The sequence below is a fragment of the Podarcis cretensis genome (genome assembly GCF_951804945.1).
Source record: "Podarcis cretensis genome assembly, chromosome: 11".
NCBI lineage: Eukaryota > Metazoa > Chordata > Lepidosauria > Squamata > Lacertidae > Podarcis > Podarcis cretensis.
This window is the reverse complement of record NC_137180.1, coordinates 31,040,438-31,057,587: the sequence shown is the minus strand read 5'-3', so window position 1 is coordinate 31,057,587 and position 17,150 is coordinate 31,040,438. Positions and strand designations below refer to the sequence as shown.

The following is a 17,150-nucleotide window of genomic DNA, read 5'->3' as shown; positions in this document are numbered from 1 at the left end:
GCCCAGCGGAAGCCTTGCTTGCAGAGGAATAATTGGGAGTGCACTTTGTAGGGTTTTATCTGCTCCACACTGGGCATCATATGGCATTTAGTGTGGGACAGGTAGGCTTGGCTAGGGAAGAATTACCTCATAGGCCCAATTAGCAACCCTGCTGGGCTAATTTGGCCACAGGTTCCCTATGCCTGATTTACAGGAACACCTAAAATAGGGTGAAGAATGTGTGAATCACTTGCTTCTTCTCCCTTCATGACATGCAAGCCATTTTTTCCCCAACACTAGGATTGATGTTAGCAGGGCCATCTGGCATCCTTGCATTACGCTTTCAACTTTGTTGTTTAAACTTCAGATAAAAAAGTTTATCTTGTGTTCGGATATATGAAATGCATCTCTCAAACAACTAAAGCAAGCTTTGCTCTAAAAAAACGACCCTTAAGATTCTGAGCATCAACATCAAAACATTATCTCCCAGTAACTTGTGGTACCTAACTTCAAAGTTGCTGAAAGGGTGTCTGCAGCAATGACACATCTAGCCAAATGGAAGACGACTTACCAGAACACACATAAAGCATGCAAAAGGCAAACAAAAAAGGTATGATAGCTTAAGAACATAGCCTCTGATTGGATCAATCAGGAATGCATTTTATGCAACATATCTAATCTTTTACAGTGGTACCTCGGGTTAAGAACTTAATTTGTTCCGGAGGTCTGTTCTTAACCTGAAACTGTTAACCTGAAGCACCACTTTAGCTAATGGGGCCTCCCGCTGCTGCCGTGCCACTGCTGCACGATTTCTGTTCTCCTCCTGAAGCAAAGTTCTTAACCCAGGGTACTATTTCTGGGTTAGTGGAGTCTGTAACCTGAAGCATCTGTAACCTGAGGTACCACTGTATACTGAGGTTACAGCTAGTTTCCCCAAGAAAAAGGAAGTAGTTAGAAGGCAGTTTGCCTCTTATAAGATTGCAAGTTATTTCCCCAAGTCATACTCAAGAGTAGACCTAACGAAAGGAATGGAACTCAGTTACTTTTCTATTTTACCTGGTTTAGCTGGACAGTTGAAGCCATTTCCCAGGGTGTGGCCACTTGCATGATGAAAACTTCTAGGAGCCACAGGTAAGAGCTGAGTGCAGGGTGGTGGACAAAGGACCCCAGAAGCCCATCACCCTCACCAGAGGTTCTAGCCCTTCCCTAACACCTCATACACCCCAATGGTAGCTGATGGGTCTCAAACCCTCAGTGAGTTAGTCTTCCTCTGCATGTGAAGACAGGCTCCGGAGTATTGAGCGGATGACAGCAATAGTGGATCCAACAGCCAAGAAGGTGGTTACCGTACAGGCCATAGAGGAAAATGATGGGTAGGTGGGGCTCATCAACCTGGGAAGGTAGCCCATCTAGGAGATGGTAAACTGATCCTAGAACGCTGCTGCCTTGCAGCTATACTCATTCATGAGAAAGACTTTCGGAGTAAACCCCTTGGGGGAAAGGAGTGGCACAAAATGTAATGCAATAAATAGTTTACAATTACTGCTGCATAACAAAAGCATAACCTAAAAGGCTAAATGTGATTTCACCACCAAATTAAGCAGTACTACAGCTGACAATTGCAACCACAATCCATTTGGATTAAACACTCCAACAAGGGTTACAGAATATAAAAAGAATACTTTATTAAAATGGATGTCTGTTAAACTCTTATATAAAAACTAAGGCCACGGCTAATGCTAAAATAATGTCAACTTCAAAAGGTTTTATACTATGATTTAATTTAAAATTCTTATACAAAGCTATTTTACAAATGAGTACTCAAACGTAACACTGCTTAATCTAAAATTTAATGATATAAAATATCAACCTCTTAGTACATAGATTTTGTGTTTCTTTTGGTCCTTTGAGGGAAATTATTTTTTGCATGGCTCCTGCTACAGAAATTAACTTAAACAGAAAGGTGGCAGCTTCAATGCTGAAAGCCGATAATCCTTCCTTTTTGTGCCAAGTTCATTTCTTTTCTTGTACCGTTAAACATCTCCAGTCATGATGGCAATAAATTCTTCCTGGTTGACTGAAAAAAAACGAAGAAAACAGGTAAGTATTGACTGCATATCTTATTTGAAAGCTTTTATCAATCAAATAAGCTCCTTTTGGCAGTCTGAAGGAGGCTAAATACTGAAATTCTCTCAAAAATATTAAAGCAAATTGACATTCATTTGGAAAGTCTGTAGTGGATCCTTTTGAAGGATTAACTTGGTATGAAATCCTCAGAGCAAGCAATTATCACACGAAATAAAAATAATTTAGCTTTACTAAAACAGACTAGTTGGTAATTATTTACATATAAATATATATATATCTGCTGCTAACATTTCATGCTGCATATTGCTGAAAGCCCCAAATCCTCTTGGCCTTGTCTTCTAAATTTGAAGGTACACTTAAAATTCCTGATTTCTGAAGAAGATTCTATGGTTATTTTTTAGTGACTTATATTGCAGATTCAACAGCATCGTAGGCAGACAATAATTCACCCCAGTTTTATTTATTCATTGCAAAATAACAGAAGAGGCCAATACATTCATGTATAACCTACGGCATATAATTTCATACTTTAATAGGGAGAAATTGAATTTCATTCCCAGATCCATGGGTAGTTTGTAGGATTACATTTTCTGGAGAGAAAATCAGTCACTTGCTTGACCATAAAATCATCACACAGAAAACAAATTCAATGCACTATTTCTATATCATATTTATGATTAGCACATGAACACAACACTTTTAGAACTTACTTTCTCCATCACCATCTTTATCAAATTCTTCAATCATTGCCCGAAGTTCTTCATCAGTCATATTTTCCCCAAGTTCTCTAGCTACACGGCGCAGGTTTCTCAGGCTTATTTTACCCGAATCATCATCATCAAACAATTTAAATGCCTTGAGTATCTCTTCATGAGGATCTCTCTCAAGTATCCAGTCTGTCACTAAAATGAAAACAATTGGGAGATCTGTCTATTTCTATGAAATTAACTCTACTTCTGTTGGTGAAAAAATAATAATTCTGCATTGAAATGCTCCAACTCTATTCCAAACCCTCAGGTTTCTGACCCAAAGAATTTAAAAGATTAGCTTTCGTCATCTACCTAAAGAGGCGGGGGGCAGGGTGTATGCACATGTAGTAACCTCAACTGCATGGATTTGAACTCCACATAGGAAGTGAATATATGGAAAATGTCACAACTTACTAAATACTTAGAAAGGTAACCGAGTAGTCATACTTCATTTCTGCAGAAAACCCACTCTCTCTTTTGATCTTTCTATAGCAACAGCAAATATTGTAGGAATCTTCTACATACGACTGCCGAAGTTAAATACAAAAATTGCCCCTAATAATTACTTTTCCATAGTCCAATAGGTGTTTTTTTTAAAAAAGTTGTGGATACAGAATAAAAAAAAAGTAATCAGTTTTAAAAGGAGATACTGGGGGGGGGGGGGAAGCAGGACATGAAAAACCTATGGAATGCTAGTAAAGTTTAAGGTTATCTATCCCCTTTGGCAGATAAAGGTGGGATAGAAGAGAAGAAAGTGAATGCAGAGGGTCAAAGCAAAATGTTGATAGTTCTTTCGTTCTTTCTTTCTTTCTTTCTTTCTTTTGGGGGGACACACACAATGCTGTAAACATTAAAAGGCTCAGCTGTTATCCCCGATACATTTGCATACCCATCCATTAAGAATCAAACCAGCTAAATTTCCAGCTATCAATTATTGCTCAATTTCCTCCTGTCAATATATGTTTAAAATCCAATACTCACCAACTTCATTAAAATCTTCAAAGGTGATTTTCCCAGTTCCTTCCCGATCATAATCTTTAAGTATCTTTAGCACATCTGCTTTTTTCACATCAAAACCTAAGGCTCTCATTGCCACCTTTTGGGAAAAGACAGAAATGCAACAATGTTGACTCACAAACCATTTATTCATCGTAGTTCATACTGACTGCAATAGCAAGTTGATGATAATAAATGACATTTTTACTCACATGAGAATTTCCTAGATGATAGTAAAGAAAAAAAATCCTAGGTATATGTATAGGATTGTAAAGATAAAACTTCCAAATGGTTAAACATTTCTGAAAGTCTGCCCACTTTTCCACAAATGCCTGGAGGACAAAAAAAAATTGGAGTTTGTGCAGTTTTAAGTGCTTGGCTGGCTGGGGGGGACAGAACATGATTGCTGTACCCAAGCTGACACATCTGGCGTCCAGAGTGGGAGAAGCAATACTTCCCTCTTGGCAGCAAACAGGGCATTACCAAGAGGCTCCTGCAACACTGCAGAGATCTCTGCAACAATCTCAGATTCCTGAGCAAAATGGGTGCTCTGAAGCCAAGCCAAACAGCACTCTGCACATCATTTATGGATCTTTATTTCCTGATCTCCAGCCAAGAAGCGTCTGGTGCCTCCAAAAGCAGCACCTGAAGTGCTACTTTGATAGATGAGAGTTAACGTGATCCTGTGATGCCACAGGAGCCACTATGGTGATTTCCTGTTTTCTGGGTGGAGGTTTACCAGTGGAGGGAGAAAAAGGTAACTCTTGCTATACTTTTGGCCTTGCCAGCACTTTTTCAGAGTGAAATTCACTAGGAGAGCAGCAGTGATCAAGCCAAATGCTGAAGGAGCATAATATTTTATTCTATGCTACTGCTGGAGTGAATGGAGAGAACTGGGTGCACCCGCAGATTACCAACTTGCCGTCCTTGTTTAACCTCTTGTTTACTGACATTACAAAATAAGCATGCTGACTGAGTAGAAATGTATTGGTTTGTGCTGTCAGTATCCTAAACAGTTCAGCAACAACTTCTATGTTTCCAAGTTCCAAAAGTGAATTTCTGTGAGAAAAGAACAAGAAAAAAATAGCTCTATGAAAAAGACACTCTGGGATGGCAACCAGATGGAATAAATTTCCCACCCATGCTGCCTTTGGCTCTTACAAAATGAGAGCAGAAGATTTGACAGTATGACATTTTGAAAATTATGTTTATTATATCAAGGCTGCATGGGATTAAGCCTTACTGAAATCATGGAGACTTTCCTCAGAGCAAACAAGTTTAAGATTGTATTGCTGGAGAACCACTGACATCAAGGTTCTTAGAACATTAATATATTGCACATAACTCCGCATAGCAGCCTTAAGATGTTTCTGACTAAGAGAAACAGGCTATGATGGTATCATGTATACCATACCACAATGCTAAAATTCTAGATCTATAGTTTCCTCTGGAATGCATATCTATGTTAACTATGAGCACCAAGGGGAATGCATCTTTCCTAGTATTTACTTTTAAGTGCTTCTGCCTTATGGCTGGTTTAAACATCATAGAAACAGATCGCAAACATTAAAAACACCAATTCAAGAGCTGCTGCAGTGAAGTTGCTAAAGTGTGAGCTATAAAACTAGTTCAAACCTCACTACATGCAAACCACTTCCTTACAATCTCAGCCTCCTCTACACTATGGGGGCAATATTAGCCTATCTCATAGGAAGGTTGCAAAGATTACTAATATTGTATACTATATACTTACTGAATATTCAGCAAGTGCTATATAAATGCTATTACACCACAGTTTTACTCTGTATGAATCAGCCATCTTCGTTCATAGCATGTATACCACAGAAAAATGTATCACAATATGTAGCTAACACACCTTATAAGGATTATACAACACTGTACAATTATAAAGCAAAATATCAATATTTTTATAAGAAAATCAATTGCCTTCAGTTCATGATAATCTATAGCTCTGTCTTTATCTGTGTCAAACAACTCAAAGGCATCTTTAATTTCTTGCTTCTGTTCTTCAGTCAAGTCTCTTCTTTTCTTTCTCTTGGTTTTGTCAACAGGAAGCTCAGATCTAGAACATAAAGACAAATGTAGTCAGGTATGCTTTTTTCTCTCTTAAAGAACACACAATTTTAGTTCAGTGGCATATCTTAGTGGGTAGGTATGTGTCACCTTGATGAAGAAAACAGAATGAGAACCGATTTCATGAAATGTCCAGTCTTAGTTTTAAGATTTATGATGGATTCATACGCAACTGTATTTGGGCTAAGGCTGGTATAGGAAAGCTTTGGCCCTCCAGATGTTGCTGAACTACCATTTCCATCAGCCCTGGCAAGCATGGCCAATTGCCAGGAATGAGGGGAGCTGTAGTTCTTCCAGCACCTTGGAGGGCCAAATGTTTGCCACACTTGGACTAGAGACTGCAATGACAAAACAGCATACTCTGTCTGCCATCAAGACTCCCTTCTGCTCTTTTTAGTTCACCTTTTCCCTGATATTATATTCTTAAAATGGACTTCTGCATTCCTAAAGGCTATGGGAGTTCCTATACTGCTTTAGTAAGGAAAGCAAGGGTGCTGGTGTTTGCACCTAACTGAACACAAAAAAACCTGCTTTCTACAAAGTCAGACCATTAAACCATCTTGTTCAGTACTATGGTAGACTGCAGAGCTTTCCAAACTTTTCAGGCTGGTGACACATTTTTTAGACATGCATCATTTAGTGATGGCTCACTTGGTTAGAGCATGGTGCTCATAATGCCAAGGTTGCAAGTTCAATCCCTGTATGGGACAACTGCATATTCCTGCATTGCAGGGGGTTGGAGTAGATGACCCTCAGGGTCCCTTCCAACTCTTATAATTCTATGACACAGTAATTCAGTTTTACTAGCAAACCAGAGGTTAAACTAACCCCTTTTGAGCTCTGGTAAGGAGCACGGGGAGCATTGCAGCCAAGACACTAAGGTGTTGCAACAGTTTGGAAAGCTCTGTTGGTAGAGGCTCTGCATGGCTTCAGAGATGGCATTCCCTGCCCTGCCTAGAAGATACCAAGAACCAATCTGGAAATGTGTGCAGGGAAGGCATTTGCTGCTCCACTAAGCTATGGCTCTGTGCTCTGTAGTGGCAGCCCACCTCACCAAGGATCTAACGTTTATGAAGATGGCCTGGAGCATCACAGCCCGAAAACACAACTCTGTGCGTGTCTTCCTACATAAGAAGGGTCTCTAGCTTTCACTCCATCCTTTAAGGTGAACGCTGGGCTGCTGCCTACCTATTCACCTTGGTTGCCAGCTTACATTATTCGATGCGCTAAAGGTGCTTAGATTATAAATCTAAATGGCATTAAATCACTTCCACAAGCAGCTTTGAGAACCTAAGCGGGGACGCGCATTATTCTTCCTTCCTCTTCCCTCGCCTACAAGGTCCAAGGCAACTATCAACAAAACAAGATGTAAATAATAAAAAATAATAATACTAATAAAAAGCTGAAATCCCCGACTCGAAAGACAAGAGGAATCGGTCGGCTCCCAAATGCTTTTGCGACGGGAGGGGGGAAGGGGATGCCGCGCGGCAGCCGGAGCCAGTGCGCACGCTCGCTGCGGCAAATATCGCGACAAGGCGGCTCGCGACGGTGGGGAGGGGGGTAGAAAACACGTTGCGTTGCCATGGCAACAAGAAGCAAAAAGCCCTTCGCTCGCGGCTTCCCTCCCTCCTGCCAAGGTACCAACCTCGCCACCAAATTCATTCTCCCAGCCCCACCCCTTAAAACCAGGCGGGAAGGGGGGCAGCGTGTCTCGGCTACTTTGGCCACCGGAACCCGGAATCAAGAGGAACAACAGCCTTTCCCTCGAAAGCGGGGCGCGAAACCCGTTCCCTCCGACAACGCCGCTTCCCCTCTTCGGATTGCGAGCTTTAATTGGACCCCGCGAAGCGTCCCTCCCGCCCCGCCGCTCACAGCGCCATCGCAAGTGGCTAAGCCGCTTGTCAATCAAGTCCCAGGCGCGCCTCCCGGGTCTCCTGTTGAAAATTGGTGGGTACGCCGCCAACGTTTTACCCAGAAGGCGTTGCTGCTTATAGACGTCACAATGAAGCCGGGGAGAGGGAACGTCGCGGCTCAGGGCAAATTGTCGCCGCGCTGATTGTTGACGCAATAAGAGCCCGCCCGTCCCAGAGTCTCAATGGCTGCAGCCTTGTAGCGCATCCTCCCTAGGATATGAATACGAAAGCAATAAAGTCGTCGTTTTAGGAGGGACAAATCCGAACCTATCAGTCAAGGGCATTTTATGCAATGGACAGAATTTAGTAATGAAAGCTTCATGCTCTGGAGGGCGCATATTTGAATGGCCTCACATAGAGAAGGCTCTGCTCAGAGAAAATCAAAGCACACGGGAGCACCGTTCAGAATAGCCTTCTTGACATTAATACACACACCCTTCTCCTTTCTACGAGTAGGGAGCTCTTTACACTCGCGTGTGTCTTCACACAAGTCATTGCTGTACTGTACTATGGAACTGGCTATCACAAGGTAATAGTTATGGGCATCACATCACCAGGATTTGACAAATCCATGAAAACTGAAGCCATCAATAGCTACTGGACATAGTATATGTCTCTTCATTATATCCAGTACCTGGCCCTATGCTCTTGACTGATAGCTGGTGAACACATGAGGGGGGGGGGGACTGACAGCATGAATTTGCTACATCAGTGCATGCTTACTTTGCAATTGTTTGGAGGTCTCTGAAGATGAAAAATACGCCACTGTGATGCAAGGGCTTTGGACCTGGACTAGCCAAGATTTTGGATTTGGATACCTGAAGCCCACAGAGTGTATTTCGGTAAGTCACAAGCTTTCAGCCTAGTTTACCCCGTTTCTTCCTAATTTGGCGACAGAAAGACCCCATCAAGCATCAAGTATAATGTCCAAGATACAAGTAGTAATGGTATGTACAGCTCTATTCTGCTTTGGTCCGGCCTCACCTGGCATACGATGTCCGGTTCTGGACACAACTGAAGGTGGCTACTGACAAACTACAACGTGAAGAGATGGTAAGGGCTCGGGCCTCCATTCCTGTGTGAATAATGATAAGGGAGATGGGTATGTTTATCCTGGAGAAGGGGACGTTCAGAGCCAATATGTTTGGCAGTCTTCAACTATTGGGAGGCTGTCACAGTGATGATGGGTCAATTTTGCTTTGTTACTCCAAGAGAGTAGGACCCAAATCAACATGTTCGATTTACAAGGAACAGAGTTTCAATTGAACATTAGGAAGAGCTTCCTGGTGGTATGAGCTGACAGGCATTAGAACAGGCGCCCCTGGAAAGTGATAGATTCTCTGATAGAGATTTTTAAGCAGAGTTGCTGCAGCAGTGCAATTACTACACTGGCAGGGGTTGGACTAGATGACATCTGAGGTACTCTAAGAGTAGAACTCCCAGGTCAGAACTGGCAACTCCTTCTCTCAGAGCCTTAAGGGACCTACCAGAGAAAAAAACACAAAGATTACTTTTTACAGTCTAATGCAATCCTTCCTCCTCAGCATCTCTTTTCTCAGAACTTAGTTCTGAGCTTACACACTGTTTGAAATTGCAGCTTGTATTATTTTCATTTCTTGCCTCAGTGTAGTTTTTTTTTAAAAAAAGTTAAGCTCATCTGTTACAATTTCTGAAGGCTATTCACGGAAGAATCGTATTTTGAACTGAGTCATATCATATTTGTATATATAGAACTAAACCAGCAGATGGCATCTCTTTTAAAAAAGTAATTGTTCAGTATATATTTGAAAGGACAAGAGAATCTTAATATCTGAATAAAACTTTGTTCTATTTACTCACATTTTTTTCTCCAAGAGATTATTTGGTTTCTGTGTGAAAGTAAAAACAAAAATTCTAACTAGCTCCAGCCCATTACATTTTCAGACATAAGCTGTAAGGTAAAGGTAAAGGGATCCCTGACCGTTAAGTCCAGTTGCAGACGACTCTGGGATTGCAGCACTCATCTCGCTCTATAGGCCCCAGAACCCGCGTTTGTCCTCAGACAGTTTCTGGGTCATATGGCCAGCATGACTAAGCCGCTTCTGGCGAACCAGAGCAGCGCATGGAAATGCCATTTACCTTCCTGCCAGAGCAGTACCTATTTATCTACTTGCACTTTGACGTGCTTTCGAACTGCTAGGTTGGCAGGAGCAGCAACAGGAGCTCACCCTGTTGGGGGGATCAGCAAGCCCTAGGCTCTGTGGTTTAGACCACAGCGCCACCCGCGTTGTACATACATAATACATAAGCTGTATTGTCTTGTAAACTACTGCAAAACTCAAGCAACTTGTAACTTCCTAAACTCTGAAAACACCTTTCACCTCTCCCTTTATCCCTTTTTATGAGAAGTGTGAACGTGTTGAGCTTGTGTTTTTCACTTTGCATTTGTTTGTGAACCTCTCTTCTACAATTTACTCTAGGCACAAACTTTTTTATTCCTTTTGCATTATGCTCTTACATGGGTGAGCAACCAGACTTATTTAAACAGTTATCTACAAAGAACACAGAAAAAGCACAACAGAAGATAACCGGAATGAATCCAGATGCAAAGGGAGATGTGTTCATAAGTGGTGTAAATAGTATAGTGCCTAGGAACATGTCCTCAATCTCAGTTAGTGTGGGTGAGCTCTGATGTTCAGTTAGCTGAATCAGCTATAATAAACACAATGAAAGCATTTTCTGCGGCATTAGAGCAAGATGTAGGATGTAATGGTTTTATGCTCCAAAATAATCCCAAGAAATTATGGTCAATGTTCTCATTTTCACAAAAGGATTTGGGCATTTCCGCAAGGAACCCTTTCAACTTTCAAAAGCCCACCCCACCCCACACAAAAACCTATTTCAGAGTGATGGCAGCTGTTATGGCCTGGCTATCACACGACTACCATTTGGCATCATCCATTCCATCTCTCAAAAGCAACACATATGTAACTTTCTCCTTTGGTTGGGTTAAAGAGGAAATGGAAATGATCACTGGAGAGCTGTTTTGTGTCATAATTCTTTTATTATCAATATCTATGATAAAATAATATACAATTTCCCCTTGAAAACAGTGGCACATTAGTAAAGTTTCATCAGTAGACAGAACAATGCATTACAACTTTTTAAAATGCTTTTAAATTGCATTTTACAGCACAATCCAAAAACTGTTGAATCAACAACATATCATTGCCTTAACCCCAAGAACATTGTTGAACAGAATTTCATTTTAAGCCTTTGTAAATACTGAATCCAGAGGGGATGTCAAGAGAATGTTTACAAATAAAGCAATAGTAAATGTATCATACTCTGTAATATTTAAAGTGAACACATATATTTTGTTGTTTTTAAAGGCATTACAATAATTAATGATAAAGGTCTTTCAATAAATTCATTCAGAAATACACAAGGTCTTAGAATATAAAAATAATTAAGACAAAAGATAAGATTATATATTTTCACTCTAAGGTTGTACTTTACTAACCAAAGCCAAGTGCGACTTACTTCTAAGTCAGCGAAGACTAGCCTGTGGTCCCCCAGATGACGTTAAACTCCAGCTCCCAGCAGCCTCATTCAGCTTGGCCAATAATTAGGGATGATGGAAGTTGTAGTTCAGCAATCTATGGAGGGCCACAGGTTAGCCACCCCTGTTCTAAGTTAAAGCTCTGACTCAGGCTTACGAAGAATAAAGACTCAATGAACTGAGTGGAACTTGCTTTTGAGTAAACACATGCTTGGGGAGAGTTTCACAGCCTGATTCCTATTTGACTACATTTCCCGAGAACTACTTAACTACTTAAGACTTCAGAAGATAATCTGGCTTTGTGAGCACTGAAATAGAACAGAAATGTACCATTTTATAGAACAAAAATGTACCAACAGAACTGTTCCAAGAGCAGAAACTCAGATCAGTTCTTAAGAGTAGTCTAACCTTTGACAATCACAGTATTCCTTAGCTAAATTCTTTCCACAGTGAGCTGTCTAGTATGTGCCACTCACAGTAAGGCATTTGGAAAAGAACTTTCAAGACACTGAGAAGGTGGGTAGGAAAGAAGGAATAGAGGCTTTAGGCAGTTTGCTTTAACTTTGGGAAAAACATCACCATTAAAGCCTCAAAATCACTAGCACCTCAGCAGTATTCCAGTAGAACAGAATGATTTTGTAGCAGTTGATTCCAAAAGGTGCACATTTCTACAAAATGAACAAGGTACCAGTCTCAAGTTGGCTGCAAATTGAAGTAGGAACCAGGTTAGCCTTAACTGTGCTTAAATATTGCTGTCGACACAATGCTTAGCAGCAGTTAAAACAGGAGGGAATTCACTTGAGAAGGAAATGGGTAGGCAGCAGCATCAACTTGGGCCCCAGACTGTGGATGCCCAGCACGCACACCACAACACCGTGATGTCAGGGTGTGACATGATGTCACGACCCCGCAGCACTGGAGCACCAAAGGTAAGGTGGCGACTGGCAGTGGGTGGCCAGGCACCCACAGCAAAAGTTTGGTGGGGACTGGAGTTGGCACCACTAAAAGTAGGAGTGAATGATCCGGCAACCCATTTCTAATTGCTTGACCACAGTCAAGAGGGCCTCTCCATTATATCTGCACTAGCCTTCAACCTGATGAGTTTTGCATTTGCTAATTTTTAGATTAATATCTTGTAAAGTTGCAAGCTCATGGGTGCCTTTTCTCCCTAGCATTAAAAGGTATCAAATTAGTGGCTTTGGCTGTTAATAAATGGTATTTCCAAAGCCAATAGCCAAAGTGAAGCAGTCTGAAACATTATATCTTTCGCCATTAGTTTGGTGAAAGCTTCAAACAAGATAAGGGCTAAAATAAATTGCTAACCTCATTTCTAAGTGGTCATTCACCAGCAAGTCTGATCTTCCTGTTTACTGTTGTGCTTTAGTCTACAACAGGAAATAGGCACTGTTAACATTTAAAGAATTAACTACATCCACCTATCCACCCTTGAGGGCTAAAGTGCTGATTACACTGAGGTCAAGCTCTGTATGTGCAGTACTCTTTGATGTATGGGAAATATGATGCAATAAAGTCGCAAAAGGATAAAAATTAATTTTGTGTGACAGCCACAACCCAAAGCTGTTCACTGTTCTCACAAGACAAGGGCCACTGTTAATATCCTTCCTAATATATCTCAAACTATCGATTTCATTTCAGTGTCATAGTTACAAGATAAAAACCTGCTTCGCACAATAAATTGGTAACACCCCAGAGGGCTGCACAGGATTTTTATACTGGAAAAGTACAAACAACAGACAAGGAATTTTTGTCAAGTTGCTTGAAAGTAAACATTATGGAAAATGGAAAAAGAAACAAAAGAAGAAGAATGACATTTGTAGGTTGCAAAGCTACTACTTGAAATCGTAACTACACCTGTAATGTGAAAAGAACCACATATGACTCAAGAGCTGTAGCTTTTTGGCAGCTATCTCCCCCAAAATTTCAATTTACTCTCCTGAGACCCAATTTATTCTCTACAATCCATAAAACAATTTGCAACACACAAGTGTTTCTACAGCTGCTATACAGAAGAAACCAAGGATGATCACGGGTGTGTGCATTATATTTAAAATTATCCGACGGAATCTTTTAACAGTTACGTACTCATACATACACCATTAGTCACATTTAAAGAGCAAGCAATACACTTGAAATATTCACTTACATTTCATTTTAGAAACAATAGTCAAATGCAACAGACTTAATTCAAGAAAAGTAACAACTTAGGGTGCAGTGCTTTATATTAACATTTGGTAATGACTTCAGGTTAAATTCACCCCATACAATAAAAATGAAATTATTGATACTTTTATCTTAGTGCATGTAATGAGACAGTGGAATGTTATAAGACCAACCTACCCCCACTACAGCTTATAATAATTTTCAACCATTTAAAATCAACTTTCAACACATATCCCTACCCTAATTCAAGATGTCATCAATAAAGTTTGACACGGGTGCAAAACTTTTCATTTAGCATATATATGTTTCAAAATACAAAACAACTAATTTAGAACATCTGTCAAACAGTACTCAACGTATGTGCAAACCTGCCTTGAAAAAATAGAAGGAAAATGAGTAGCTTTGGCACAGCTACTAGTTTATATTGGTATTTTTTTAAAGTAGAAATTAAGTAGATAAAAATAAGAATCTTTATGGCTTATCAGCCAGCTTTTCCTTTAAATAAACTTACATATGCCATTGGGTTTTACAATAATAATACTATTATTAAACAAGTTATACTATGAAGTTGTTCTGGAATTTGTGGCCCGGAGTGCTAGGCTTGCAATCGATCTGACTGCACATGTAGAAACTTTGTGGCACATACCAGCGTTAGAAATATAGTTGGAAGCCAAACGATAGAGCTGTTCAGCTCCAAATGTGTTAAAATGCCCCGGAAGGACTTTCTCTACAAGACCTCTATTCACTAAGTCTATCAGTCGCTGGCAGGATGTAACGTAGTCATTTATCCTGCTGTAGGGAAGCCAGTCAATCATTGATCCGTCATATACAACATCCCCACTGAACAATATCTTCCGTTCTCTGTCATGTAAGCAAATGCTTCCTCTTGAATGGCCAGGCATATGCATGACAGTGAGCTGTCTATCACCAAGGTGGATCACATCCCCTACAAACAAAGAACAAAATAATGTGGGGGGGAGGAATCGGACTTTGAAGCATGATCGCAAGAAACATAACACCAAATTTACTTCCATTACAAAGGTTGAGCTCTCTGACAAACCTCAGCGTTAGAAATGTTAATAGGAAGTCAAACAATGCATGCATGAACACTTTGCTTATTGGTCCAGCACCACTCCCTGTATCAGCCAAGCTATACACCCTATGCTAGTCCGCCCATATACTAATGTTTTAGCATTTTAATGTTTTATTTTAATCTTGTTTTTTTAAGTTATATTTCAATCAACTTGTTTTTATATTGGTTGTTAGCCACCCTGAGCCCAGTCTTGGCTGGGGAGGGTGGAGTATAAATAAAATTTATTATTATTATTATTATTATTATTATTATTACTACTACTATTACTACTACCACTACTACTAAGAGCTGCAGGGAAGGCGCTGCTGGATGTCCCACCGCTAGATAAGGCCCCTGGAATGGGGACGCAAGACAGTGCCTTCTCTGTGGTGGTGCTCCCTCTATGGAATCCCCTCCCCTCAAAGACATGGTTGGGACTGATGTTACCTAACTTTCTAGTGCCAGTTAAAAATGTACCTCTTCCCCCAGGCCTTTGGAAGAAATTGACCCATTAAGCTTAGCGGTTATGTTGATTGCCCACTGTAAAATATTTCCAATGGTATTTTAATTATGGGTTCAAATTTGTAGTGTGAATTTTTAAATTGTTTTTAATGTAGCAATGCTTGTAAACTGCTTTAGGATGCTATTAGATGAAGGGTGATTTTAAAATGAAATACAATAAATAAAAATATCCCCTTTCTAATAAATTTTGCACATGAACACAGACACATTCACAGCAAAGTTCTCAAATGATTTTTTGGCATGAAATTATTTTACCGTATCACCCGAGTTTCTCATCTGAATGCACTAATGTGCATTATGCATGCTAATTAATAGGTGAAATTCAGTGCAAATAAGTTCAAAGTGATACATTTTGGGGGTGTTTTTTTAATCTAACCTTCATATTTATGCAGATAGAACCTGAATTGGCTGCAAACACCCACAAAGTGGTCTTGTGTTCATGAAAGAAATGTCACTGAAAACGTCAGCTCAGTGTATTGCAGCAGTAAAAAAGTCAAATGAAACAACCAGCAGTATCATCTCATAACAGGATTGCCCATATAAAAAATGTTGCCTCTCAGAAAGGACCCTGCTGAGCTTGAGGTACAAAAGGGGCATTTGAAATAATCGCAGGGTGGGGTGGTGAATGACATTTTTGTCACAGAAAGGGGGTAGATGATAGCAGAGCTTTAGAAAAGTGTGAAAAGAGCAAACACAGCTGCTAATTTTGTCAAAATAATAGAAGTTGTTATTATTTAACTATGTTTACTGGGAGACAGTGTGCAATCACCTCTTAAAAGAATTCACATGATGCTGCAATGGCCACAAGCTTCGGTGGGTTTAAGGCAGGTCTGCCAGTGGCCTTTAGTCATAACAGCAAAGGGCCAAACTCACATTTCCAGATGTTTCATTTTCTTAAAAGCATCTTCAGGGACTCTGATGTTTTTTTTAAAAAAAAGTTTAAGAAATAAAATTTCCCATACAACCAACAAACAAATATCAGAATACTGACACTAGGAGAGACTTCCATTCCCAGCTGTCATTATTCCAATGGGGTGGGTGGACGTGTATACGTACGTGTATTTTTCTTCTTGGTCATATATGGAAGGGAGACAAAGTAGAACACTATCAAAGCTGAAACTTGTCTCTGGCTAGAGCAACAGAAGGTTCAAGTGAGTGCTCATCAAGCAATTCAGCAGAATAGTGCCTGAACTTTTGTCTTATCTACAGATCGGGGAAAATGCTGGGAATCTGCTGCACCAACTCAATGGCCCCCAACACTGGATGGCATGCCCAGAATCTGGGCAATCCCAAATAACCAGGCCATATGGCAACACTTGTTTTTGCCTGTAATTAAATAAAAAAACTTTTTAGATTATTCTGAAATGCTTATCACTATAGTGAATTCTTACTGGCTGGTATCACTGGCTGGATTTTCTTGGCAATAAACACATTAGAATTATTTATATTCTTCTCTTTTCATAGTATCGATGATAATTGAAATGGGATGAACCAGAGGATAAGGAGTTAAGGGATAAAGTGCATAAAGCTGGGTTGCTACATTTCATAAATCCTATTAGATTTCAAATCTGTTTAATTTTGCAAATCTAGGCAATCAAAATTGCTGACAGGAAATCTCGTAGTAACCATGTCCTTTTTAAATATATACACAAACACTTTAACTTCTGTTCAGTAATACTTTTAGTTGCTTGAAATTAATTTCAGAATATTTCCAGTAGCTATTTGTTCTTAAGTCATCTCAGAAGAAGACATCTTTTTGTCTAAACAAAGGCTGCAAACCTACAGGCATTGTGATCTGGAACCATGAACTTTTTCCTTGCTCTTCCCTTCCTTACATACCAGATTTATTTAGTCCAGATATCTTTGTTGTATTCCAGATTTCCCCACTGTGTCCAAAATGGGGGAGTTTGGGATAATATCAGTTAACCAGGATATTAAGCTGGGACCTGACCTGGTTCTGATTTGACATCCTGGTTAGTCAGCCAACATTAAGCCAAAGTTTCCTGTTTCAAATA

General features: G+C 40.1%; 2 protein-coding genes across 5 annotated transcripts in view; both read right to left on the bottom strand.

Moving 5' to 3' along the window:
• The window catches only part of MBLAC2 (metallo-beta-lactamase domain containing 2), a 643,282-nt gene that overhangs the window by 620,935 nt on the left and 5,197 nt on the right, over positions 1 to 17,150 (bottom strand). The window contains exon 2 of one of the 2 annotated variants that reach the window (XM_079995810.1): positions 14,053 to 14,487. In XM_079995810.1, the coding sequence (XP_079851936.1) occupies positions 14,102 to 14,487 (386 nt within the window). In that variant the 3' untranslated portion in view covers positions 14,053 to 14,101. Of the gene's footprint in view, positions 1 to 10,842; positions 14,488 to 17,150 lie in introns of those variants that run through there. The other variant, XM_079995809.1, reaches the window with a different exon arrangement.
• CETN3 (centrin 3) lies at positions 1,640 to 7,889 on the bottom strand. Of its 3 annotated transcripts, none has more exons than XM_079995883.1 (5): positions 7,779 to 7,889; positions 5,760 to 5,895; positions 3,798 to 3,912; positions 2,778 to 2,969; positions 1,640 to 2,056 (listed from the first exon to the last, which is right to left on the bottom strand). In XM_079995883.1, the coding sequence occupies exons 1-5, from the start codon at positions 7,784 to 7,786 to the stop codon at positions 2,013 to 2,015; spliced, it is 495 nt and encodes a 164-aa protein (XP_079852009.1). In that variant the 5' UTR covers positions 7,787 to 7,889; the 3' UTR covers positions 1,640 to 2,012. The 3 variants fall into 3 exon arrangements, with proteins under 3 accessions (XP_079852009.1, XP_079852008.1, XP_079852007.1); XM_079995882.1 differs by lacking the exon at positions 7,779 to 7,889 and adding an exon at positions 7,552 to 7,744; XM_079995881.1 differs by lacking the exons at positions 5,760 to 5,895; positions 7,779 to 7,889 and adding an exon at positions 4,025 to 5,528.

Excerpts from the sequence above, each read along its gene's own strand:
- CETN3 (XM_079995881.1), bottom strand. The coding sequence starts at position 4,213 with ATGTTCTGTCCCCCCCAGCCAGCCAAGCACTTAAAACTGCACAAACTC. Across the intron at positions 2,970-3,797 it reads TGAAGATTTTAATGAAGTTG|TGACAGACTGGATACTTGAG; the intron begins GTGAGTATTGGA and ends TTTTCATTTTAG. Across the intron at positions 2,057-2,777 it reads TAAAGATGGTGATGGAGAAA|TCAACCAGGAAGAATTTATT; the intron begins GTAAGTTCTAAA and ends GTTTTTTTTCAG.